The 27,077-nt window shown below is 53.5% G+C and overlaps 1 protein-coding gene across 5 annotated transcripts; it reads right to left on the bottom strand.

Annotated features, from left to right (window-relative positions):
• Window positions 1-842: 842 nt before the first annotated feature.
• On the bottom strand, window positions 843-26,416 carry NCAN (neurocan). 5 transcript variants are annotated; one of them, XM_058563870.1, is made up of 15 exons: window positions 26,346-26,416; window positions 21,969-22,048; window positions 20,681-21,094; window positions 18,419-18,593; window positions 18,182-18,309; window positions 17,358-17,651; window positions 15,850-16,446; window positions 14,191-15,660; window positions 10,252-10,368; window positions 9,042-9,155; window positions 7,583-7,741; window positions 6,399-6,481; window positions 4,391-4,535; window positions 3,467-3,649; window positions 3,013-3,218 (listed from the first exon to the last, which is right to left on the bottom strand). In XM_058563870.1, the coding sequence occupies exons 2-15, from the start codon at window positions 22,039-22,041 to the stop codon at window positions 3,073-3,075; spliced, it is 4,098 nt and encodes a 1,365-aa protein (XP_058419853.1). In that variant the 5' UTR covers window positions 22,042-22,048; window positions 26,346-26,416; the 3' UTR covers window positions 3,013-3,072. The 5 variants fall into 5 exon arrangements, with proteins under 5 accessions (XP_058419855.1, XP_058419853.1, XP_058419854.1 ...); XM_058563871.1 differs by lacking the exon at window positions 3,467-3,649; XM_058563873.1 differs by lacking the exon at window positions 17,358-17,651.
• Between the last annotated feature and the right edge of the window lie 661 nt (window positions 26,417-27,077).

Below are 27,077 nucleotides of genomic sequence, written 5' to 3'. Positions count from 1 at the left end.
TGCCATTCTCTTATTATGTGTGAAGCTGAACATACTCCACTTTGACCCTAGGTGCATAAATCGTTTTCAGTTCAGGTACATTGTCATCGTTGATCTATGCAAGGCGCCTCTCTTATTAGATTTGTTTATTCCCTTTTATTTGTATGCCCTTGTTTCTGTATCTTGGTGCTCTTGCAAAGTGTGTATTACTTTGTTGAGCATATATTGTAGTTTAGCCATCTGTATTTCCTTTTCTGTGAACTTTTTGTTCAGATCCTTTGCCCATTTGGCTACTGGATTATTAGTCTTTTTCCTATTGATTAGTAGGGCTCTTTATATATTAAGGCAACAAGTCCTTTCTCTCTGATATGAAAAATTGTTTCCAGACTTGGGATGTGCCTTTTGACCTTGTTTGTGGTTTGTTGCTACTATTGCTTTTAGTATAAAGCCCAAACTCCTCACTATAGCCCATATGGCCCTCAGTGGTCCATCCTCTGCCTCTCTGATCTCATCTCCCTCCGCTCTCTACCTCTATCACTCCACTCCAGCCACTATGGACTTCTTGCTGTTTCTCAAATGAGCCATGTTCCCTTCTGCAAGAGGATTTTTGCCTCTGCTCTTCCCTCTGCCTGAAACTCTCTTCCTTTCTTCCCCTCCTTGTCTATTAATGCTACTCCTCCTTTAGATTCAATTCACCTCCTCTAGGGAGCCTTCCCTGACCATCTCCCAGGGGCCATGTCTGTATGGTTCACAACTATCTCCCTTGCATCCAGAACAGTACATGGCTCATAATAGCTGCTCAGTAAATACCCGCTGAGTGAATGAAAGAAGGAAGGTGTCAGGAGGTGACAGGCAAATTGAACTGTTAAAAAATTTTATTAAAATGTCCAAGAAGTACATTAATATCCACAGTGTCAGATACCACAGACCCACGGAACACTGCAGCTCACCACAAAACCAGCAGGCCCCGAACCTGTTCACGTGCACACACACACGCATGCCACGCACGTGGCACACGCAGACACACACGCACATCCCAAAGGGAAAGACCAAAAGACAAACCACCCACTTTAGAAAAGACCGGAGCCCCCTCCCACCATGGAGCTGGGGCGGGGACAGGGCAAGAGGCTGAGGGGGCCAAGGGCAGGGAGCATGAACCAAGAACCCCCAAAAAAGTTGTATCCCCAGCACCCTCCCCAAACAAAAAAAATTCTTTGTGACATGGATGACTGAAGATGTGTTATTATTACTAAACTTCTTAAACCAAGAATTTTCAAAGCAAGAAGGCAAACCTATATCCCTGGCTTTCTCAACAATAACCACAAGGTGGAACAGTGGATGATGTCTATAGCAGAGAAGACTGAAAACCAAGGTCAAGGATGAGAGTCTAGTTTGCACTTCTCAATCTTTTCCTAAACCTGCCTGTGTGCGAGAGAGCACGTGCAATTGTGTTTCAGTCCCTCCCCCAAAGTAGAGAGCAGTGTTTGGAGTCAGACAGAAACAGGACCAAATCCTTACTCCTGTCTTGGCTGTGACTTCAAGCCACTGCCATTCCCTTATCTGAGCCTCAGTTTTATCATGTGTAAAATGGGAAAATAATGGTTCTTAAGTTGCTGGGCTGTTGAGAAGATTCAAGGAGATAGTGTGTAAGTCTAGCATGGTACCTACTCCATAGTTGTCAACTATGATTCTTACTTCCCAGGAGGGATATAGGCACAGTCAACACATTTCTTTTTCTACTGAACCCTTAGATGGACCATATATTGGCCTATTTTTGTTTCCTGCAGAGGGCCATTCTCCACTGTGGTTTTTAACACTAATCCACAGATTTTACCCAGACTAGAGGAGTTGAGAGTGGACAAAACATAGAGGAAAAACTGGATCTTTCCTGCCAGAGATCAGGGAGCCGGATCCTGACCTTCAGCTTGGAAAGTCCTTTTACAGGTTGCCAATTGAAGAGAGGAAGGCCAGGGGAGTTCTTTCCCACTTAAAAAATTTAAAAACCATGAGAGAAAAATATGTGTATGTGTTTCGGTTTTAACACTGTGCATCTCTCTACAACATGACCTCAGGTAGATGTCACTACTTCAAGTTTTAAGTGTTTCTAGTCCTCCAGGCAATGGATGGAGACAAGGATGGGGGGGCAGGGGCGGGGCCCAGGGCAGGGGCACTACCAATGTCTGCTTGAGGGATGGGGACGTACGGGCACTGAGCTAGAAAACTTGGCACCTCCTTGGTCCAGGAATGAGGTTCTTTGTCTCCCTGAGAGATGGAGTGGGAAGAAATCTGGGCTCGTAGAGCCCTAAACATCCTCTCCTCTGTGTGTGTGTGTGAGATTCACCACACATGCAGAACCACCAAATCTCAGCACTGGACTAGACCTAGGAGGGCAAGCAATACACCTTCCCTCCATTGCCCACATATTGCTCTGACAATTCTGACCCCAACTCTGAGGGCACAGAGGGAGGTTGTTCTAAAAACATTCCTAAAATTCAGCACATAAGAGCTCCACACTCTGTTTATCCACCAAGACCAAAGACCGAACTTGGGCTGAAGCCCAAGGTGAAGGACAAGCAGGTGTCACGTTCCAGCAGTGTGCTTCCATGTAGATTTCTACTCCCAGAGCCTATGACCTTAACCAAAGGCTTCAGGCTGCACTTAGGACATCTGACAATTTACTAAGCCTGAATCTCTGGTGTGAAAAGCAATTCATTAGTGTGAATCCAAACATACACTCTTGCACTCTCATCAAACCCTTATTTCAACAAGTGTGGCGATCCGCCTTGTCAACAAAAGACTAAACCAGTGCAAAGAATGATCTTTGCCTATTGTGCTTCCTTCCAGTGGGAGATGCTCCCAGAGTTCAGCCTGACTGGAACTGGATTTTCAGACACGTGGCTACGCCTGCCAAGAGGACCTGTGTATGTAAGAAAGAGGAGAGAGGAGCTTTTTACAAAGGATTATGTGTAGAGGAATGTGGTTTGGGGCTCAGGGGCTTCCAGACCCTCTTGTTTCTCTCTGGGCTCTGTCTCCCCAGGTGAAAGCTCCAGAGGAGGTGTGGGAAGGGGGTTGTGCTTTCTTGCGCCTGGTTCTTCAGCAGAAATTTCCTTCTTCCTTCTCCCAGTCCTCCACTGGGTATTTCTTGTGTTTTCTGCGCTCCTTGCGTGATTTGTGGTGGCGATGCTGGTGGTGGTGGTGGTGGTGGTGATGGTGTCGCCGCATTCGATGGGACCGTCTGGCTGCAGGAAGTGAGGGAGGACAGGGAAGTGGCAAGAGGTCGTGAGAGGTGGGAGGCCTGATGCAACGGGCCTCCTGGGGCAGGGGGGAAATGGAGGAAACACCGGGCAGGCTGGTAGATTCTCACTTATCTGCAAGGCTGTATTATCAGGCATTCAGCTAGATCCGTATGTATAGTAATGAGATGTTTTAACTGGAGACTAAAAATAGATGGAAACCTGTGTTGGGATGTCTGCGGGCAGCCACTTACGTTTGGTGCAGACAATTTGGGGCCGGTCCCACTTGCCATTGCTCCGGCACCGGATGATGGCCACATGGTGCTGGGCAAACCCTTCATTGCACTGGTAGCGTAGAGTGGCATGGACATTATATTTGGCCTTGCGGGCACCAATGGGCGAGGCGTTCTCCACTGCTGGAGGGGGACCACACAGCACTGGGGACAGAGGAACCACCGGTTAGGGAAGTGGCCAGGTCTGGGGCTAAACTGGTTTCCTGTCTTATTGGGAATAATACACCCTTCAGCAGGTCCTGCCCTTTGGCCAGCTGTGACCTCACAGGGCAAGAAGTGATTGTGTCTATCTCCTCCACCCAAACCAGGAGCCCTTTAAAGGCAGGAAACTCCTGGACACATCCCACTCCCTAATTCTTATGCATGATGGGAATGAAGGAGAAGGGAGGCAAGTATAATCTGAGCAAATGAAAGGAAGAAAGGACATGAAAATTGGCAAAGAAACAGAAGCAAGAATGAACAAAAGTGTAAGAGAAAGGTAGACATGAGCATGCATATAAATGTTTCCTTAACATGTAAAGAGCTCTTACAAATCAATAAGACCAACAAATGGATAGAAAATTGGCAAAGGAGATGAACTGGCAGGTCTCAGGAAAACAAATACATACAAAGAGCTTATCAATATATGAACAGTTGGTTATTCTCATCCTTAAAGACCTGCCAACTACGGTAACAATGAGATACTATTTTTTCACAACTTAGATGAACAAAGGAAAAAAAGCTTGAGAACACATAGAACTGGCAAGGTAGGGGAAAATGGGCACTCTCACACAGAGCTGGAGAGTGAAAATTGGGCAGGGCTGACTCTTACATTTACAAACTTAAATAAACGATGAACCAGTGAGTGTGAGAGGCAGGACGGAAGTGGGGAGGGTGGCAGCGTACCTGTGCCCTTCTTACACACATAGGGGAGGTTATAGTTGCAGGGAACGTCGTTCCAGCGCCCGCTCTCATGTGCCACCATCACCACACAGTCCTCCCCACCCGCGAAGAAATTGTCAGGCTGCTTCTCTCGCCAGTTCTCATATTGCTGCATGAATGGGGAGCAGGGGGTGCTCAGGGGACCTGTGTCCTGGCCCAGGTTCTGTCACTGCCCACTGCAGGACTCCCCTGGCCAGACCACTCAAGCTTTTAGGGACTTGGTGTTCCCATTTCTACAATGGACACCATTCTGCTGACCCTGAGAGTGGCCGCCGCTGCAGTCCATGTCACCCCTCCTCTGGCTGCAAGACCACAGTGCCCTTGTCTGTGGTGCTCCTGCCTCCTGTCTCACTCCCTGACAGTCTCTTTTCTACATGGTTCACTCACTGTTAGATAAATAGTTGAACCAAAGGTGACCTTAGCCTAGAAGTCCAGGAGGGCTTCCCTGAGGAGGCAACAGGAGCTCTGAAGACTCAAGGATAGGAATGATGCAAGCATGGAACAGAGTTCCAAGCAGAAGGAACAGCTAGTGCAAAGGCTCAGAGTCAGGACTAAGCTTGTCCTATTTGAGGAATGGAATGGAGGCCAGTGGGGCTGGAGCTACTTGATCAAGTTGGGGTGTGGTCAGAGAGTGGGCAGGGGCCAGTTCTGGTGGTAGAAGAGATGAGGTGGATTTTTTTTATATTGTGATAAAATATATATAGCATAAAGTTTACCACTTTAACCCTTTTCAAGTATCCAGTTCATTCGCATTACTTAGATTCACAGTGTTGTGCAACGTTCACTACTGTCTATTCCCAGCATTTTTTCACCAGCCAAACAGAAACCCCGTGCCCAGGAGCAGTCACTCCCATTCTGTCCTGCCCCCAGCCCCTGGCACCCACTGATCTACGTTCTGTCTCTATGGATTTGCCTGTTCTAGATATTTCATATAGGTGGAGTCAGACAAGACGTGGCCTTTTATGTCTGGCTTCTTTCACTCAGCATGATGTTTTGAAGGTTCATTCACATTGTAGCGTGTGTCACAGCTTCATTCTTTTTTACGACTGAGTAGTATTCACTGTATGGATGGATCACATTCTGTTCATCCATTCATTGTTGATGGACATTTGCATTGTTTCCACTTTCTGGCGATTGTGAAAAGTGCTGCTGTGGACATGGGTGTACAGGTATGTTTGAGTGCCTGCTGTCACTTCTTTTGGGCATCTATCTAGGAGTGGAATTGCTGGGTCATGTGGCAATTCTAGGTTTAACTTTTTGAGGAACCACCAGACTGTTTTCCACAGCAGGAGGAGGTAGATTCCTGAGAACAATGGAGATCCTGAGAGGGCTTGAAGCAGGGAGAATCCTGATCTGGTGTATGATTTTTAAAAGGTCCCCACGTACAGGGTTTCCTTTTGGGGTGATGAAGATGTTCCAGAACTAGATGGAGGTGGTGTTTGCACAACATTGTGAATGTATTTAATGCCACTGACTTATACACTTTAAAATGATTAATTTTATGTTATGTGAATTTTACCTCAATTTTAAAAAAAGTCTCCATGGCCACCAGGTGGAGAGGCAGGAGTGTAGGTAGCAAGTGTGTGTTTAAGGGGTTGGTGAGCTACTGCAGGGGTCCCAGTGAGCAATAAGGGAGGCAAGTGATGTAGGGAAATGGGAATATCTGCGAGGTCAACGCTGGAGGACCAGGCCGAGTGAGCAAGAGGAGGCCTCCAACACCAACGAATGGGTGGACGGGCTGTTTACAGGGCTGGGAAGTCAGGGAGGATTTGGGGCTTCGCTGAAGCTCCCTGGCCAACTTCAGCATCTCAGAGCCATTGAGGACCTTTGCCGGTCGTTTTGCACAACAGGGTAAAGTGAGGCCAGAGGGCGGGGCCGGTGCGGCTCACCCAGATCCCTCAGTTCCAGGGTCCGGGCAGGGCCAATCAGCAGCCTGAACCAGGAACCCAGGTCCCCGGCTCCCGCCACTCACCAGCCCCGTGTTGTCCGTCCATTGGAAATCCCTCTCCACGATCCTGTCGTTCAGGCCGATCCACGTGTTTTCACGCCCGAAGCCTGCGGGGTGGGGGTCGAGAGGGCTGGGCGCCTGCCCCTCCCCCAACCCGGGGTGCGGGCGGGAGGTGGGTGGGGGGAGGGGCAGGGGAGGACCCAGCCCTTCCCCAGCCCTGAGGTGGGCTGGAGGGGAAAGGGGATGGAGGTGGGGTTGACGGGAGACCCAGAGCCCCTCCCCTAGCCTTGGCGTGCCCTTCTCCAGCAGGCGGGGACTCTGGCGGCCCTCCTACCCCGAGGCTGGGGGTGGGGTGCGGAGAGGGCTGGGATTAGGCGCCCGGCCTTGCCTCGATTTGTGGCTTAAACAAACAGCCCGACAAGAAGTAAACAAAAGGCACTTCCCATCTTTGCAGAAACGAGAGAGTAAGGGCTAGGAGAGCCAGGGCGGCGCTGGATAGGGCGGGCAGGTGACAGCGGGCGGCCGTCAGTCACCAAAGACGAGGCCCCCCCCCCCCCCCCCCGCCGGCGGCTGAGCGTGTGTTTGGTTGCAGGGAGGAAAAAGAAACGAGCGAACCAGGGAATGAACAAATGAAGGAATTAACAGGGTACAGGATGGGGGAAACGTGAAGAAACGGATGGATGAACAAATGGCAGAAGGGATAATGAAAAAGTCAATAAATGCCGGATTTAATTAATTCGGCACTCTTCTCTTTTCCTAGGTCTCTGCACAGCAACTTTCTCATTTCATCCCCCCGGCCCAGTTGCTTCCCCATCGCCCTCCATCCCCTGGCCCTATTTTATTTGTCATCTGAACACTTAGGACCAAATTACAGTATAGACTTATTTAATTAGGTATTTACTTGTTTGCTTATATCCCCCACAAAACGTCACACCCTGAGGACAGGACAGTGTGTGTCTTGCTCACTGCTGTGTCCCAGTGCCTGGAGTGGTGCCTGGCACACAGCAGGTGCTCAGTAAATAGTTTGTGAATGAATGAATGAAGTGAATGTATGAATCAACAAGTGATTACAGGGACATGCAAATTAATAGTGGTCAGGGCTTGCATTAATGAACACAGCTTCAGAAAGGTGGTGTCTTCAGGGTCCTGGGGGGATGCCCCTGCAAAGGGACTGCAAGGGCCACCTCTGCCCACCCCAGAATCCCTACTGTTAATGAAGCCGTGTTCCTCAGGTGAGTGGATGCTGGTCAGGTGGCCGGCTCGGCGGCGGCAGTCCCTCTCGGCGTCCTCCCACGCCCGCCGATGGGCAAAGTAGCGGTAGCAGTGGCCCTGGAACTTCTGCCAGCCTGGGTCACAGCCCTCTGTGTCTGGGAGGTGGGAAGGGAGGGTGAGGGGGCTGCCCTGCTGGTCATGATCGCAGCCAGCCCACTAGAGAGAGGGCCTAATCCAAGGTCACTGTGGGGCTAGGTCACCCCTCTTCCTGGGCCTGTCACCCTCCCCCTGAGGCTCTGTCCCCACCATCGTTTCACCTCCCCACTCCCATATTCATTTCTTGTCTTTGTTGCTAGAAGAGATTCAACTGGAAGATCCTTAAATCTATCCCATCTCCTTTCAACTCTGATGTCTTCTGCTCTGATTTGTGGGCCACACCCTTTGTGTGGACCTAGGAACTCAGGATATGGTCTCAGAAAGGCCTAAAATTTCCCTCCTAGCAAAGGGCTCAAATAGACATTTCTCCCAAAAAGATATACAAAGGGCCAACAAGGACATGAAAAGATGCTCAGCATCATTAGTCATTAGGAAACACAAATTACAATGGGATACAACCCTCACATCCACTAGGATGGCTATAATAAAAATAAAAAATTTTAAAAAAGGAAAATAAGTGTTGGTGAGAATGTGGACAAACTGGAACCCTGGTACATCACTGGTGGGAATGTAAAATGGTACAGTCACTGTAGAAAACAGTCTGGCAGTTCCTCAAAAAGTTAAACAGCCATTCTACTCCTGGGTATACACCAAAAAGAATGGAGGGAAAAAAAAACAATGGAAAAGAGGTGTTGAAGCAAAAACTTGTACATGAATGTTCATAGCTACACTATTACATTAATCACAAGGGGAAACAACCCAAATATCAATCAAATGATGAATGGATAAACAGAATGTAGTGTACCCATACAATGGAGTATTATTTAGCCATAAAAAGGAATGAAGCACTGATATTGCCACAATGTGGATGAACCTGAAAAATACCACGCTGAGTGAAAGAAGCCAGACACAAAAAGTGTATGATTCCATTTATATGAAATGTCCAGAACAGAAAAACGTCCATAGAGACAAAGTAGACTGCCAGGGGCTGGGGTAGGGGAGAATGAAGAGTGACTGCTAATGGGTACAGGATTTCCTTTTGGGGTGATGAAAATATCTTGGAACTTGCTAGAGGGGGTGGCTGTACAACACTGCAAATGTACTGAATACCATTGAATTGTACACTCTAAAAAGGTTAATTCTATGTTATGTGAATTTTATCTCAAAAAACAATTTGCCTTCTGTTGGACTCATGGCCACAGGACCAGTGACAGAGACCTGGAGCATGTGTGGGAAGCCTGTAACCAGGCACCCACCCTCACTCCTGGGGGTGTTTCTGGGGTCTTGGCAGAGACTCACCTTTCTCACAGAGGCTGCCCCCATAGCTGGGGAGGCAAAGGCAGACAAAGGTGTTGACCTCGTCGATGCAGGTGCCTCCGTTCTCACAGGGGCTGGAGACACAGTCGTCGATATCTGGAGAGGAGGAGGAGGGGCCAAGTCAGAGGTCAGCCTCCCCTTGGCTCCCAGTCCTCACAGGCAGAAGATGGGGTCATGATCTTACCATCCATCCTGGATCTGAGTGCAGCAGTGGCGGTCTGCACAGATGGCCCAATGGCTCTGGAGGTCAAGGGGGTGGAACCTCACACAATTAACATTAATTAGCTTTAATGACAGCAGATGCCACTAGGAAGGCTGAGGGCCAGAGTGTGCAGAACGTTCCACCTGACTCCAGAACAGCGAAGGTCATACTCAGGCAAACAGATCACAGAATGTTGAAGCTGGAGGGTCTTTTTGGAATGTGGAACCTCAGGAAACTGGGTTCCAGAGCATTTGCAAAGACTTGCACAGAGTCGTGAAGCTGTCTGTAGGTAGAACTAGATATCAGCTGAGCTCCTCTTCTGCAGTCCCTGTGTGGATAGTGCCTGAGGCATGTGTGTCACTAGGTGAGCCACTGCCCCTCTCTGAGACTCATTTTCAATTTTTGCAAAGTGGTGATAATAATAGCACCTTCTCAAGGGTGGTTGTGAGTGGAGAGTCAACGGAAGAGCTCAAGAAATTATAGTGCTTATATTTATTGTTATAATTCTACAATTAGTAGTATGGTTGTGATGGCAATGAGATGATGCACAGAGCTCAAGAAATTGTCACTTATATTTATTGTTATAATTTCATAATTTGCCCTATTTCCTGTGTTGGGCTTTGGGGCTAGCATCCAATGGTTCTGGTAGCGGTGCCTGTACCACTGCCCACCCAGGAGAGGGTGGGATCCCTTGGGGCCCCTGGCTGGGAGGAATCTGAGCTTTATCATTTGTCTTCCCCTCCCTGGTAGTAATAGGAGGCAGGACAACTGAACCTCGGCCCTCAGGATGAGAGCTCAGCTGTTTGGTGCTGGTTTAGCTAACTGGGATTGATTTACTGGATCCAAGGAGTTGGGGGTGGGGGTGGGGAGGGAGCATCTGAAGCCAGCATTTTGTGATCCCTGAGTCTTCATGGGGATGGCCACTGGGATAGAGCCCAAGGCTCTGAGTCAACCAAGTCAGAGTTCGGATCCTGAGTCTGGGGCACTCACCAATCTCGCAGTTCTCCCCGGTGAAGCCCTGGTCACAGCTACACCCGTACATGGTGTCATTGGCTTTACAGGTGCCCCCATGCAGGCAAGGGTTGTTCTCACAGGGATCCGAGGGGGCTGCAGGATGGACAGGCAGTGCGGGGAGGAGTCAGGCCACCACGTTGTCTGCCTTCCCGGAATCTAGACCTCAGACCCCCAAAGACCCTCTCGGTGGAGTCCCCTCTATAACTTCCCAATAGATGGTCATCCACTTCCCCTCACATGCCCCTGTGATGAGGAGCTTAGTCCTTCCAGGAACTGCCCTGCCTGTGGCGATGTCCTTCCTCGGACTGAACTGGAATGGGATTCCTGAAGCTTAAGAAGTCTTCTCCTAGAACGTGAGTTTAAGTGCCCTCCCTGACTTGTCCCTCTCTTCTGGACATGCCCTGCTGGTCATTGTGTTTCTCACAATTTTGAGCACACAGGTGGACATAAGGTTCCAGGTGGGGTATGAACAGCACTAGGAAGAGTGGGAACCATCACCTCCTTAATTCTGGTGGTTCAACCTTTTTTGATGCGACCTCAGTGGTTATAGTGTGGAAAGGTGGTGGATTATAGTGGTTATAACCACGGACTCTGGAGTCAGAAAGGCTAGTTCCATCCCTGGCTCTGCCACTCACTAGAAACCCTGGGCAAATTACTTCTCAGAATTTCAGTTGCCTCATTTACCAAACAGAAATAAAAACAGTTCATTCCTCTCTCCCAGTCCTGACCATAATGCCATGTCCAGCTCTGTCTATATCAACCTGGGATATACGTCTTGAGAAGGTCTCAGCACTGCTCAGTATGGACTGGGCACCAGGAGGCATTGAGGAATGTGGGTCCCTGCCCCCCTTCCCACCATTTCCCCCATCAGCTGGGGGCAACTTTCCCTTTCCCTGGAGGCAGGAGGGCTTCCCTCTCCATCTTCGGGGTTCAGATGCCTTGGTTGGTGGTCTCCACCCTGGAGTCTGGGAGTGCAGAGCAAGAACCCCCATCCTACCCCAGCTGACCCCTATCCCTTTTCAGGGCAGTGTCCAACCCTTCCACTGCAAGGACACTAGAACTGAGACCCAGAGAAGGGCAGGGCCTGGCTCAAAGCCACACAGTGGGACAGCACAAGAGCCAAGACTGGCCTCATAGGCTCCAGAAGTCCAGTTTAAGTCCCTTTCGTCAGCCCCTCTAACCTAGAATTTGTTTCTGTTTTGTCCTGGTCTGGGGCCTCACAAGAAATTCAGGAGGTAACCAGTAGTCGCCTCCTCTCTGGTCTCCTGGCCTCCACCCTCACCCTTCATAGGCTGTTCTCCCATAGCTGCAGAAAGAGCCTGTGTAAACCAGGTCATGTTCCTCCTCTGCCTAAACTCCTCCATGGCTCCCCGTTGCCCTCAGAGGAAAAGCCAAAGTCCTTACCACAGCCCACAGGGCCCTGTGTGATCTTTCCCATCTCCCCACCCTACCATCTCCTCTCCCTGCCTCGCTCACTCTGCTTCAGCCACACCGGCCTTGCTGTTCCTCCTCATGAACTGAATTCCTCCTGAGGGTCCTGACTTAGGGCCTTTGCATGGGCTGTTCCCTCTGCCTGGACCGCTCTTCCCCCAGATCGCTGCATGGGCTCCTCCAGCACCTCCTTCTGGCTTGCTCAAATTTCATCCTGATCCTCTTCCAAAACCACAAACCACCCCCTGGCATCCCCCACTCCTTGCCTGACTTTTCTCTTTTGCCTCTATCACTTCCTAACCTCCATAATAACTTATTGGGATCATTGTTTCTTGTCCCTAACTCCCCCTAGAGCAGTGATGTTCCATATGGCAGCCACACAGAGCTATTTAAGTTTAAGTTAATTAAAATGGAATAAAAGTAAAAATGCAGTTCCTCAGTCATACTAGCCACATTTCAAGGGCTCAGTAACTGCGTGTGGCTGGTTGCTGTCTTATTAGACAGTGTAGCTCAAGAACATTTCTATCATTGGGAAAGTTCTAGAGAGTTGCTCTAGAATGTCAGCTTCCAGAGGACAAGGGACTTGGGGCCTGGAATACAGCAGGCACTCAATGATTGCTTGCTAAATGAATGAAGGTAGCCGCTGGCCCTCCTGCAGTGGCTGAGGCCTGCCCCTAGCACGGTGGCATGTGTCCCCACAGATGGCCGGAGGGGCCTGTGGCTGTGTCTGTCCCTGGTGCCACCCCAGCACACGTGTGCACACGCGTGGGGCTGCCGGGAGAGAGAACGAGAACGCTTGAGCCCCGCCAGGTGCCCCGAGCTGCCGACACCTGCCCACGGACTGGCGGTGACTCAGTCGCTCGCTGGTGCTGTGTTTATTTTTGGCTTCATTAGCATTTCTGCTGGGAGCAGCCGGTGGGTAGGCGCCCGGGTCTCCCCCAGTGCCGCCTGCCTCCCTCCAACCCGGCTGCTGGCTGCCACTGGCTTCAGTCTGGAGCCCAGAATCCAGCCAAGTACACGACAGACCCAGCAGTGGCCCTGGGGCTCCTGCAAATGCACTTCCTCAGCACCCACTCCGTGCTTTCCCTCCCACCTCGCTGACCACCCCTCTGCCCAGCCTCCACAACCAGTCTCTCGCCTGCTCCCTCCTTGGGCGAGCTCTCCCCCTCCCCAAGACTTCAGGGTTGGGTTTTTTTTTTTACGCCAATGAAATAAGCATCGAACAGCCTAGTGGTTGAGACAAAGACTCTGTTATCAGATGGGCTGGATTCAAACCTTATCCTCGACACTCCCCAGCTGCATGACTGCACAAGTCACTTGACCTCCCTGTGCCTCAGTCTCCCCATCTGTAAAGTGAGGATCATACTAGAACTTGTTCCACAAGGACATTATAAGGACTAACCAAGACAATTCCAGTAAAGTGCTCAGGACAAGCCGGGCACATGGGCAGTAACGAATAAGCATCAGCCTTGATCGACACATACACCCTACCTGGGGTCCACCTGCCTCCTGGGCATCTAAGAGGATGTGCCCCAGACACAGCCCAGAGGTGACAGGGTGGGCGACGAAACCCTGCACCTGGTATTTCCATCACTGCAACATTTTGCCTTCAAAAAAGGAGCAAGTGAAAAACCAATTGTGTTAATAGTGTTTCGCAACTCAGAAAAGGTGACTTTTAATTAGTTGCTCCTTTTTTTTTTTTTTTTTTTTTTAACACTCACTTGACCAAAAAGACAGCTCTGTATGGCAGGACCTAAAAAAAAAAAAGGGCCAGAATTTGCAGGCTGGGCTGCAGGCAGACCTGGCTCCAGGAGAACAGGGTGGGGGCTTTCTCTGGCCTCCGCTGGGCACAGAGCAGCTAAGGCTTATGCAGACTTCGGCTCTGATCAAAGTTCTGCCACTGACTAGACGGTAGTGACATACCTCCCTGAGCCTCAGTTTGTTGTCTATAAAACAGGGGGGATGCCCACCACTCCCACCCCTTCCTGGCACCCACTTTCCCTGTGGCTTGAGATCCCCCACCATCCACATCACTGAATTCCAGCTGCAATTTTCACTTGTCCAGGCCTCCTCCTTCTGGCCCCACCTGTCTCCCCCAGACAAGGGTATCGCTGAAGGCTGGCCCCCAGCATCACACAGCACTGTCCGGCTCACAGTGGACATGAACATGAATTGTTGATTGAACTCATCCCCAAAATCAAACTCCACCCAATGCCTCCTCATCCCCCTTTACTCACTGTGCATCAAAACACATTAAGTGCAACTTGACCTCCTGGCCTTTGCCCATGCTGGTGCCTCTGCCAGGAACACCTTTTCTGCAATTCAACTCCGCCTGATGTGCTCCCACCTCCAACATCACCCCCTGCTAGAAACCTTTTCAGGCCCCCAGGAACAACCCTTCCTCCCTGCTCTGGGCTCCCCCGGCCCCTGGTCCCCCAGCCCTGACCACAGTGAGCTGGATGAGGCCATGAGCTTTGAACTCACCCTCCACTGCATTCCCATTTGCAGGGGTCCCTGGCAGGGCCAGCTCCTCTCCACTTGCTGCCTCCTCCCAGAAGCCCTCCACACCTGGGCTCCCTGCCAGGACCTCCAGCTCAAACTCCTCTGGGCCCAGGGAGACAGGCAGCAGGGTGCTGTGGAAGTCCCATGGCACTGTAGGCTCCCCTGAGGAAACTGAGACAGGCTCGTCCATGCTGACTGCCGTCGCTGTCCAAGGAGGAGGAGTGGGCTCCCCTGGGGGGCTGCCGTCATGCGGAGGGGCCAAGGCTCCCAGTGTTCCCTGGGTCACCATCTGGCCCTCAAGCTCTGGGTGGGACTGGGAGCTTGAGGAGGTCATTGTGGACGTGGCCAGGGCCCTAAACTTGTCTCCCCGGTCCAGGGACGTCACCACACTTGTATCCACAGCCACTTGAGGGCTCAAGGTGGGGCTTTCAGCTCCCTCAACCACATAGGATCCAGGTTCCCAAGTCCCACCAGCATTGCTGGGGTCCAGAGTGGCTATGGAATCCATGGGATCCACTGTGGTTTCTCCATCTATAGTACCCCAAGGCTCCAAACTTGGGGTGACCTTGGGCATCAAGGAGACTCTGGGGCCCCCTGAGGATGAAAATGGGGGGCGGAGGTCCAGCCCTTCAATGTGCAGTGAGGGCCCCGTGCCCTGCACCTCATCCACCATGGCCTGGGAGCTGAAAGTGGGGCTCTCTGCTGTGCTGAAGACCCCAGACTCAGACCCCAAGGTGCCACTCATTCCCGTGGGCCCAGTGGCAGTTTCAATGGGGATGAAATCTGCCACCACATTCCCACCCACAGAAGCCTGTGGGCTGGGTCTGGGGTGCTCAGCTTTGCTGAGCCTAGTAGGGCTAGTCCCTCCAGTTTCTGCAAAGTCTGCACTGGGGGAGTTGGGACTGGCTCCACCTTGTGTGCCTGTGGCTGCCTGCAAAGGGGCTGTGGGAGTTCCTGCTCCGTGGCCACTGAGTGTTGGGGACGTGGCCTCTCCACCCTGTTCTTTCAGGCCCGAGGAGAGGGGCAAGGAATACACCTCTGGATGGATGGGGTCCTGGGGGCTGGCCTCGGTGTCTGAGGTAGGGGAGGGTGGGGCAGCGGCTATGGCCTCATTATGCTCCTTGATCCCATTGGCCTGGGTGGGGAGGGGTGTAGGCTGTGATAGTAGCCCCAGTTTGGGGGCACGAAGCATGGCCATGACAGGGAGGTCTGGGGAAGTGACCATGGAGGACGCTTCCCAGGAGGCAGTGCTGGGGCCCTCTGAGGGGCTGGGAGCCAGGGCAGTGATCTCCATGGGGGACCAGGGCAGGTTGGGGGTGGCTGGCCTCACAGTGGGGCCCCTGGCTTCCTCTAGCTCCAGGCCAAGGGCCCTGCTGGGGCCTGGGATGCTGGGTGGGACCACGGTTGGGGGCCACAGCCAGAGCTCTGGGGAGCTCCTGCCACCAAGGGAACCTGCAACAAGATCAACAAGTCATTATAATTCTGTCTCAGCAGCTCCTTCTGTTGAGTGTCTCCTGGGCTTCAGACCCAAGGAAGAGAGGGCTTCTGAGGCTTGGTGAGGCCAGGGGACCCAGCTGGGATTCGGAGCCTCCTCCCCCAGACCCCCAGGCAGGTCCCACCTCCCCCTTGCACCCCACTCACCAGCTCCAGGTACATCCACCTCATTAGTCAGCACCGCCCAGGGGCTTTGGCTCCAGCCACTCCTCAAGTCATCTGTGGCTTCCGTGGCCAGGGGAGGCTCCACATGATTCCCAGCAGCCTCTGAGCTAGGGGGCTGGGCACTGGCCTCGAGCCCCCCGTCCAGCTCTTGCTGGGGTTCCTGCTGCTGGAAGTGGCGCCCATTCAACCCTTTAAAGTGGCCCCTCTTCCTAGGCGTAGGGCCGGCTGGGGTTGCCTCCCTGTGTGTGTCTCCCGCAGTGCCTGCCTCCACGCTGCTGCGGCTGGGGGCTTCGGTGCTCAGCCATATCTCCTCAGCCTCCTGGGCAGGCTTTGAGGCTGGCATGGGGCCCCCAGGGGCAGGGCTGGGCGTCTCTTGAGACTGCTGCTTCTCTGCCAAGAGCGGAGTCTCTTCCTCCCCACTGGACACCAGAGGCTCCTGGAAGTCAGGGGTGACCACCTCCTCCTCCCCCAGGCTGAGCTCCAGTTCTTGGGCTGGGGGCCCTTCGGCGGACAGAATCTCCCCCTCATCCCCAGAGGAGGGGGTCTCTGGGTCTCCATGTTGTGGTGTAGAGTGATGAGCTGTGGGAGAAAGCAGAAGAGGTTGTGTTAGGCCTAGGGGCTGGCTGGGAAGTTCCGCCTGATGTCTACCCACATCCCAGCATGCTGCAGTACAGACCTTCTATGTATCTCTCTCTCCGGGCCCCTCTGTCTCTCTGGGTGGTTTCTGGGATCCCCCAGACTGAGAGAGGTAGGTGCAAAGTTATCACCCCCACTGTTCAGGCTGGGGTCCACTGTCAAGGTCAGTGTCAGCTGGTCACAGTAAGGGGTCAAGAGACAGCTTGGCGTGTGGGTGAAGCTCAGGCAGTGGCCAACTTTCACGGGGCAGCTCAGACCCCAGCGGTGGCTCCTCCCCCGGGGGAGGAAGCGCCTAATGGGCGTGGCCTTCTTACTAAAGGTTTTTTTTTTTCCTTCCCCTTACACAAAAGACTTAGCTCCTTGAAGGTGAGGTTTGCAGTTTCTGAGGCTGAGGCCCCACCCCAAGGGCAAGGGTCATCCCTGGTCAGGCCTTTAGGGGGTGTGGCCTTGCCCAGGGGGCGTGGCTAGTCGAGGCATCACTAGCTCCCCAGGGAGGGCTTATGGGCATGGCTCCAGGTAAAATATGCTCCATCCAGGGGCGTGTCTTGCAGAGATCTCAGGAGATATAGCCCACTCGCTAACCAGGACTCCCCGCCAAGAGCTTGGCCTTATCTGGGGCCCGGTCCTTCCCCCAGAGCGGGGCTCCTAGGGAAAGACCTGTCTCAGGGGCGTGGCCTTTACCGGTGCCTGGCTTATGCTGGAACGTGTTTTCCTCTGTCTCTCCCCTGTCTAGGCTCCGCCGCCAATAGACAGCACAGCTCCCGGGGGCGTGGCCTTTACCACGGTGCATGCCCCTGGGAGCGTGGCTACCAGAGGACACCGCTCCCCCCTCCGGGACGGGGCCTCACACGCACCTCGGAAGCAGTAGGCATCGAAGCGCGCTCCGGGCGCCGGGAAGCCGGTGCGGTTGGCGAAGCGGTAGACAGTGCGCACGCCCGGGGCGGGGCCCCCGCAGCGCCGGCGCGGCGTCTGGATGGGGTAGCGCACGCTGCCGTCGGCCAGCCAGCCCGGGTCGCACTGATCCAGGCCCTCGTGCCAGGCCAGGTGCAGCTGTCCCACCGAGGCCAGCGCGGCGCCCTGGCGGCGGCACTGGGCACGCGCGCCGGCCAGCGTCAGGCGGCGGGCCGGGCCCACATAGAAGACCTCGCCTAGGGGAAGGCGCAGGCGGAGGTCAGAGGGGCCTGGAGGACCCTCCCCCGGAGCCCGGGAAGGGGGTTCCACTCCAAATAGCCCCGACCTGGCCGGGTTTGGGTGGTGGCTAAACAAGTGGGCAACAGCCGCGGCTGTGCACCCCCCTCGCCAGAGCAATGTTGTCGTTATTTCTCATGCATTGCTAAGAAGAGGGGGCTTTAGCTTCTTTTTACGAAAGAGGTAACTCAGGCCCCTGAGCGAGTCAGTCTTCAGAGAGAGGGAGGGGCTCGGTGAGGGGGGCTCAGAGAGGAGGTGAGGGATAGGAAGGAGGAGAGGCGGGCAGGCAGGGGGAGAGGCTCAGAGAAAGGGAAGGGGCAGAGAGGAGAGGGGCTCAAAGAGGGGAGGAAAGCTCAGGGAAGGGGTGGGCCCAGGTCTTGGCTGCAGGTTTAGAGAGAGATGAGACTTAGGAGATCTAGGCAAGGACTTGGGGATGGGGAGGGTAACAGGGGCTCAGGGAAAGGGGGCGTCCTGCCAGCCCCAGACTTACCCCCCAGCTCACGGGCAAAGCAATACACATCATAGAGTTCCCGTGGGTCACGCCTCCCATAGCTCCTCACCCCTGGAAGGCTGCTACGGTCACCATAGCAACCAGGACGGGATTGAGTGATAGGATACCTGACAAGACAAGGAGGGGTCCCTCTCAGATGTGTGCTCCTGGAGCCCCCATGGACCATCTTTCCCCAGGCTCTAGGTCTCCATCTCCCCACCCTGTGTACCCTCTCACCCAACAGTGCGGTCAGAGAGCCATCCAGCGTCACAGTTGTCAAAGCCATCCTCAAAGGCAGCCTGCAGGTGCCGCGGGGCTGCAATGGTGGCCGAGCTGAGACGGCAGGCCTCCTGGGCCTCTGCGAAGGTCAGCGCATAGCGATCCTGGGCTGCCCGGTAGTGGAACACGACACCTGTGGGGGAACATCCAGGATAGGGGGCAGATTTATGCCAGAATCTTCAAAAACAGACCTCCCTCTTGCAGAGTGCCCCCCCCAGTCTGATAATAATAGATCTGCTGCCCTACACTGCCCTGTATCATGTCCCTTCTCTCAGCACCAGGCACAGCACTAGGGCAATGGTGGGGGTGAGACTGATAGGCCCCCATTTTACAGATGAGGAAACTGATAACAGCGGCCATAAAGGGCTAGAATTTGTCAAATATTTACTACATAGAAAGAATTTATAAGCATTATCTCATTGAAATCTTACAACAACCTTATGATTATCCCCATTTCCAGAGGGGGAAACTAAGGCTCAGAGAGCTTGAGGGACACGTCCAGGGCCACATAGCCAGTATGAGGCAGAGCCAGAATTCATATCCAGGAAGATCTGACGCCAAAGACAGCACTCTTCACTCCCAGGGCTAGGCCTGGTGATGACAGGAGGCATGGAGAAGACTGAGAGAGAGATTTTGCCTTTTAGGAATTAAATACATGCACTGATAAGGGAAGCACAGGCAGCAATGTGAGATCGAATGTGATTCTTGCCCAGCCTGGGAATGGAGTCACAGAAGGCTTCCTGAAGGAGGTGACATGTAAGCCAGGACGTGAAGCATCACCAGGCTCACTGTGACTCAAATTCTGATTCAGGGATGAAAGAGATGGCTGAGCAAGACAAAGGAATGAATATTTTGCCCCATCTTATCAAACTGAGAGCTCCTGGGAGGTGGCAGCTGCATCTCAGTCATAGTTTTGTCCCTAGTACCGGGCTGGCATGTGGTCGGTGTTCAATAAATGTTTGGCTGAATGAATGAACCGAACAAACTCAGAGGTGGAATTCACTTCTTTCACCACTTAACACTTTCCTTTGAGGTTCATCAGTTGTGAGAAGCGAGGCCTTCGGAAGCGGATGATTGGTGGACCTTGTAAAATATGCACTGAGACACCGCTGGGCGTAGGAAGACTGAGCCCGGGACAGGGGTGCAGGGACTTGCTCGTGGCCAACACAGGGTAAGGGAAACCAGCTTCCCAACAGGAGCCCACAGGAGGTTTTCCACACAACAGTCCATTCACTGAGTCATTTCTGAAACATCTATTGAGCATCTCCTGTGTGCCATGCCCTGTTCTAGGACTTGGCTTTACGAATTAAAAACAAATTTTTGTGCCTTGTTCACCATGATCAGTTAAGAAAATAGAAACTACATTGGATACTTCAACAGAAAGAATTTAATACAGGAATTGGCTAAACAGGTACTTGATATATATTGTTATTTAATATATATTTTCAATCGACTTTTTAAAAAGAAAATCCTCTTAAAAACATAAATTTATTTAAAAAGGAAACTTCTATTTCTATTTTAAATAGAAAGCCAATGTCCTTTGCCATATGTGAAAGTAGGTGACCATGAAATGGACTTAAAACAAAGTTATGAAATACTGTGGTTCAACAGGAGACCGAGCCGGAGATGCTCTCTTTTAGCTAAAAGAGAGAGAGGTGTTAAAGAGAGGGTAGTACCCATGGAGACTTTCTTTTTTTTTTTTTTTTGTGAGGAAGATCAGCCCTGAGCTAACATCTGCCAATGCTCCTCTTTTTGCTGAGGAAGACTGGCCCTGGGCTAACATCTGTGCCCATCTTCCTCCACTTTATATGGGACGCCGCCACAGCATGGCTTGCCAAGTGGTGCGTCAGTGCGTGCCAGGGATCCGAACCAGCGAACCCCGGGCCGCCGCAGCAGAGCGTGCACACTTAACTGCTCGTGCAACCAGGCCGGCCCCCCATGGAGACTTTCTTTGTGATTTTATCAGAAGAATTGAAAGAGAATCACTGTTCAAGGAGTGATTTCTTTTTTTCCCTGAATCCTACTTCTTTAAAAAAAATTTTTTTTATTGAAGTCGCATTGGTTTATAACATTATATAAACTTCAGATTTACATTATTATATTCCAACTTCTGTATAGACTGCGTCATGTTCACCACCTAAAAGGGAGTGATTTCTAAGGTGACATTCAGGCTCAGCCCCTCCCCCTCCCAGCCTTGGCTCCTCTCCTGCCCCAACTGACCCGTCACCTCCAAGGGCACCAGGTCCTGCTCATCCTCGATGCCCCTCACCACCTGGCAGCGGTAGAGCCCAGAGTCGCTGGCTCTCAGCGGCCCCAGTAGCAGCGTGGCGTTGGCCCGGTGCTGGGGGTAGGCGGGCAGTGACACACGTCCCTGCCAGCCCTTGGCCACTCGAATCACGTTGTCCTTGGCCACCAGGATGGGCAAGTCCTGCCGCTGGCCTGATGCAGTCCGCACCTTGGTCCACTTGATCCGAGGGGCTTCTCGGGCTGCATTCGGCCATGGCCACAGGGTGAAGAGACAGGGCAGGGCCACCAGCTCTGCCAGCGTGGCCCGCACCGACCCAGATCCCACCTTCTGCATGTGGAGCCCTTTCTCACTGGCGGCAGCGGCAGCAGCGGTGCTGTCCTGTGTGCCTGGGGTGGAGACAGGGCCTGACTCAGGGGCAAGGACCAGCAAAGACTGCTTTTCCCTCACTTTACAGATAGGGAGACTGAGGCCAGAGAGGGTAGATTGCCTGCACCATATCAGAATGCAGTGCACAGACCGGTACCCCAATCTCTGAGCAGAAGAGGAGTAATGGGTTGAATCCCTTCATAGTCCAGACCCTAGAGGCCAGGGATTTGACTCTCAGTGTCACTGACTCACTGTGTGGCCATGGGAAAGTCAGTGTCCTTCTCTAAGCCACAGTTTCCCCAAAAGTTAAGGGAGAGGCAACCATCGGAAGGGAAATGGTGTTTGTGGAGTACCTTCTATACAACAGGCACTTTATAGATAGCAATCAGCTCATTTGATTTTCATAACCATCTGCAGAGGTAGCCATATCTCATCCTGTTTTGGGGTGGTTGAGGAAACTGAAGCTCAGAGACATCATTGTACTTGCCTAAGGCCACAGAGCAAATCAGGAGGCATTTCTAAAGCCTGGGCTTTTGAATGCCACTGGGGAGATGCCAGGGAGAGGCACACAGACCTTTATTTCTATTGCCCTGCCCATGGCAGGCAACACTAATCAATCTCTGCAGTATTCTCACTTTTTCTTTTCTCTCTCTCCAGCTCATCTCAGCAAAACGGTGAGAGGCGGGAACCTCCAGCCTCTGCTGGCAATGACTAAAAATAACCTCTCAGGTGTCTTGTTCGCTTTTGACTGTTCAAAGACCTTTTTTATCTATTCTCATTTTATTCTCCAGACCAAGCCAGGGAACCAGCAGGAGTAGGCTCTCGAGTTAAAAAGCTGCCCCATCTTGTCAATCCCCCAGACCCCAACCCCACCCACCCCACAAACCAACTCACTCTGTTCCCCGGCCACAAAAAGCAGCACCTGGAGCATCAGGAGGCCCAAGGCCCAGAAAGACATGGCCCCCATCCTGGACCTGGAATGAGACGGGGGTAAGGGGGGGTGAGCACAACACTCCCAGACAGTTGGCATGGAAGGACCAAGCCCCCCCACTCTACGATCTGGAAACTGGGGCTCAGAGGAGACAGTATGTCACTCAAGGTCACACAGTCAGCAAGCAAGGGCTGAGCCAGGATCTGAACCCAGGACCAGCTGACTTCAGAATCCCAGCAGTGAGGTCTCATGGTCAGAAGCACAAGTGCTGGAGTGACTCAGACCTGGGGTTGTCTCTCTGCCTGTTCCTTGCTGTGTGACCTTGGGCAAGTAGCTTAGCTTCTCTGTGCCTTGGTTTTTTCACAGGTCAGATGGGGATAACATCGGGAAGTTGGAAGTAACAGATGAGTCAACACAGTCACATATAAAATGCTTAGAACTGCCTGGCATGAAGGAGTAAATTTCAGCTGTTGTTATTATTATCACTGACCCTAACCAAGCCAAGATCAAAATCCCATTTTTCCAGTTAGCCTCCCCCATCCGAGTGGGGGCTCCTAGAGGGAAGCAGCCAGTCCCAGTCTGCCTGAGGACCCAAGTCCCGGAAACAGGCTGGCTTCAAAGCCAGCCTTTAATCTGGGTTTGCTGACTGACACGATTCTCAGCTTCAATTCCAGGATTTGGTTGTCGCCAAGATTCTATTCTTGGTTTCTGGGATTTCTGAGGAGCTGCCAAGTCCCAGCTGGAGGAAGGGGCCACGCTTCTGCCCACCCCACCCTCCCCCTGACTTCACACGGCCTGGTGAAGATGCTTCCTAGGTCCACAGAGAAACTCCAGCTGTGGGTCCAGCCCTCTATAGAGGTTGTGGCCCACAGGTATAAAGTGGACAATTATTGAGTGCCAACTGTAAGCAAGGCCCATTCCAGGCACCTGGACACAGCAGTGACCTCCTAGATCTCATGTTCTTCCAGAGACTAGAAACCCTGGGGAGGTGGCCCTCCCCAAAGCCTCCCATCCCTCTGGACCACCCTCTTGCCGGGGGTTGGGAGGTGGGAGCAGATGGGAAGTTTGAACATCACCTACAAACCCAGCCCTTGCACCCTCCCCACCGATAAAAGAATAGCCCTGAGGAAGGGACTGTGGATGGAGTCCAGAATGGTGGGCTGTGGGGAACATCCGCCCCCCTCCCCAGCGCCCATTCCCAGCGTCCAGAGGCCCCTGCTGGGAGGCCGGCCGGGGACCTGTCCGTGGTGCTGAACACTGGAGCGAGAATGCAGCCACTCAGCCGGCTCGGTCTCCTCCTTGCCTTCTTACAAAAGCGCCTCGGGGCCCAGAGAGGGCTAGCAGTTTGCCTAGGACTGCACAGCAGGGCAGAGACCAGGCCCTGGGATGGTGACCCCGACTACCAATCTGTAAAACTCAGCGGCCTCTGCCTCCATCCCAGGCTGTCCTCACTTCTCCCCCTCAGAACCCCAAGCAAGTGTAAGGTCCCCTGACGGCTGTTCAAGGCCTGGCTGGGTACTAGAGGGAAAGTCAGGGCTCTGGGCTGCGCCTGCCCCAGGAGGGCCTTAGGAGGGGTGAGTTCAGAGAACTCTCACATACACACGCGCACTGTATGGTTAAGAGTTCAGACTACATCCAGATGGTCTGACGTCACCCTCTGCCTCTACTCCCTACACACTGCATGACCCGAGACGGGCTGCTTTATCACTCTGTGCCTCAGTTTCCCCACCTGAAAAATGGGGATCACCCAGTATGTACCTCATAGAGTTACTGTAAGGATGGAATGAGTTAAGACTTGTGAAGTCCTAGAAATGTTAAATTTAAAATCAGCTTTTTGTGCACAAAGCCTTGCATACACACTCAAATAACCAGAGGTAGTCCAACACAGTGACAGACACAGTTTCTGGTACACCCCCCCACGCACACACCTGCCCTCCCACATGCACGCGGTCCCCTCCATTTGCACCCTCACACACCCACACCCCTTCTCTTAAAATACCTTCTTCCTAGGGCTGCCAGAGGTGAGCATTTACACAGCTGCCTGGGGGCTCGTCCCCTCATGAATAATGCATGATCCTTATGCATATGCAAGTAGGGGCCTTTGGGGCATTGGGGGAGGGGAGGCTTGGAAGGAGGGTGTGTGCTTGTGTGTGTTTGTGTGCATGTCTCCCACTCCCTCACACTCACCTCCTGTCTCAGTGTGCACTGAGTGAGGGTTAGTTTGCCAGCAGGCATTTTTGTGTGTTTGTGCCTGGGTGTGTATCGGGGTGCTGTGTCCAGGCAAGGATGTCCGTGAGGTTGTGCCCTGTGGTGTGTGGATGTGTGTGCAGGTCCACAGAAGCTTTATGTACTGGGTGGAGCATAGGGGACCCAGTGTGGTCTCTGGATGTGTGGGTCCGAGTGCCCGTCGGCAGGGGCTGTGAGCACATGTGTGTATTTCTGGCCTGGGAGTCCGGACGTATTTTTGTGCATGGGCGCGAGTGTGGAACTCCTCAGAGAAGAAAGCAAGCTGGGCTCAATAAATCATCCCAGGCTGCCCCTTGGGGACCTGAAGTGCCTGCCAACATCTCCCCCTCCCCTCCCCCATTCGCTCCCCAACTCTGCACACAGACCACATCTCACACCCCGACGCCCAGGGTCCACACTGCCAATCACATGGATAGAACCCTTGCTCTACCCACGGGACACACACGTGGCCACATACCCCAGAATCAGAGCCTGACACACACACACACACACACACACAGATTCACAGTGACATTAACAAAGAGAGACAATATGGGCAACTTACAAGGCAGGCAGCACATCTTCTGCACAAAGACACACACCCACAACCTCAGGCTCCCCACATAAACCCCCTGATGAGGACACAGACTCAGACACAGTCCCTCACACACACTCACACAGGGCGACGCCAGCCCCTGGGACAGACCAGGCTGGATAAATGTGGCCTTGGTGACTGGTGGGCACACATCATTTTGCCACCTGGTGATGTGGCCCCTGGCACAAGTTTCCTGACAAAGACACAACCTCGGTCACATAAGACTCACAGAGGACCCCAGCCTCCCCATCATGGGCACATACCCTCTCCCAGCACGGGGTAGACACAGACACACACACACACACAAACACACACACACACACACACACACACACACACACACAGCCCCCACCTCCTGGGGGAGGCACCTTCACCCATTTGGGAATGTCCATAAGTCATCGAGGCAGCTGGGTTCTGGGGTCCCATGGTGCGCCCACCTCTCCCTCCCCCCCTTCCCCCACGTCCCCCTGCTGGGGCCCACTGCCAACCCTTTCCTCGGCCTGGCTGTCTCCCATTAATGCTGCTGAGAGGAACAAAGCCCCGTGCACAGCAATGGGGGTCGCTCCTGCCCAGGCTGGGCCTGGGTCCCAGCCTCCTACTTCCCAGAGCCTGTGCCCCCAAACCAAGCTAGGACTTTCACACGCGTCCACATGGACAGATGACACCGAAGGGGTGAGGCAAGGATCTGTGTCTCACTGTGAGGACACGGTCAGATGTGGAGGTGGTGGGGATGGCCCCCCTCTTGGGACTGGCTGCCCTCACAGTTCCTAGAGATCCATTACTAGGGGCTTTAGGGGGCTCCCACCCAGCATTCACCTGGGACACCCAGTGTGCTCCCTGGGAGAAGGGACAGCACCCCAACTCCAGGTCTGAGACCACCTTGGGATGGAGCCCCCAAGAGCCTCCTCCCTGAGTCGGCGTGTGGTGACAGGACCTGGGCTGAAAGGACAGGGAGACCACAGGATGCCCCTTCCCCATGGCCATGGCCGTTCACTCTCAGTGCAGACCCCCTTCCATCTGGCTCAGGCTGATCTGGAGGGGCCCGTCCCACTGCAGTCCAGCCTGGATTCCTCCATTCATCTGCAAACTGGGAATGCCCACTTAAAATCTTGGGGTATCTCAGCTCAGACACCAGGATGCCTTATTCCAGAGTCGCCCATACAGCATCTGGGTGTCCCTTTCTTCTCTCTAAACTCGGGGTGCCCCTCCCCTAGCCTTGGTTCCCAGTGCCCCCCCCCAAATTCTGAGACCCACCTCCAGCCCGGCCCCCTCCCCACCATGAGGTTGTCTCCGCATTCCCTGGACAACCTTACCCCCAAATCCATGACCCCCTGACATTCCCAAGCCCCCTCCCAGTTTGCGTTCCCTCCCCAACCCGGGGCTCCCCTCCCCCTCTGAGCCCTCTCCCCGTTCTGGGGGCTTCTCTTTGATATCAAGCACCCTCCCCAATTCCGGGCTCCGTCTTTAATCCCGAGGACTTCTCCCCCAACGCGGCCCCTTCCCCACGAAGGACCCCCACCTGGCTCCTAGTTCGGATGCATCCCCGGGTGGTCGCCCAGCACAAAGGACGCTCCGGCTCGGCTTAGCTCCCTCTGCGCGGGGTCCAGCCCCTGCGCTCTGCGCTCTGCTCGCCCCAGCGCCGCCTCAGCGCTTATAAAGGGGCCACGGGGCTGCTCTGCGCATGCGCCCCTGCCAGCCCGAGGCATCCGGCTGCGCGAGGAAGCTCCCCCCTGCCTAAAACCCTCTCCCCACTCCTTCGACCACTAACCCCGCCAAGCGAAGACTGCGCCTGACTTTCCGCAATTCACTTCGCCCCAGGAGCCACGTTAAATGTCCCCAGACGCCCCATGGCGGGACCTGCCCCATCCTACAGATGGGGAAACTGAGCCCCAGGGAGACAAGTCGCTCCCAAGGTCATGCAGAGGGGAGCGCAAGACTGGGATTCCAACCCTGGCCTGTCTGACTCTCCAGGGCTCGCCCTTGAAGCAGTTTTGGCTACAATTACTGTTGTATCCCATGTACAGAGAGGAAGCTGAGGCGCAGAGAGGGCAGGAAGGTCCCTGGGTCACACAGCTGGTAAGAAACTCACAGGGGGCCCGCCCCCTGGCTTAGCCGTTAAGGGCGCACGCTCCACTACTGGCGGCCAGGGGTTCGGATCCCAGGCGTGCACCCACGCACTGCTTGTCCGGCCATGCTGAGGCCGTGTCCCACATACAGCAACTAGAAGGATGTGCAGCTATGACATACAACT

Source organism: Diceros bicornis, chromosome 20 (assembly GCF_020826845.1).
Source record: "Diceros bicornis minor isolate mBicDic1 chromosome 20, mDicBic1.mat.cur, whole genome shotgun sequence".
Lineage (NCBI taxonomy): Eukaryota > Metazoa > Chordata > Mammalia > Perissodactyla > Rhinocerotidae > Diceros > Diceros bicornis.
The sequence above is the reverse complement of the archived record's forward strand: the minus strand, read 5'-3'. Positions and strand labels throughout refer to the sequence as shown.

Excerpts from the sequence above, each read along its gene's own strand:
- NCAN (XM_058563870.1), bottom strand. The coding sequence starts at position 22,041 with ATGGGGGCCATGTCTTTCTGGGCCTTGGGCCTCCTGATGCTCCAGGTG. Across the intron at positions 10,369-14,190 it reads AAATGGGAATGCAGTGGAGG|CCCCCTCGGATCCCTGTGAG; the intron begins GTGAGTTCAAAG and ends TCCATCCTGCAG. Across the intron at positions 7,742-9,041 it reads GGGCAGCCTCTGTGAGAAAG|ACACAGAGGGCTGTGACCCA; the intron begins GTGAGTCTCTGC and ends CCCACCTCCCAG.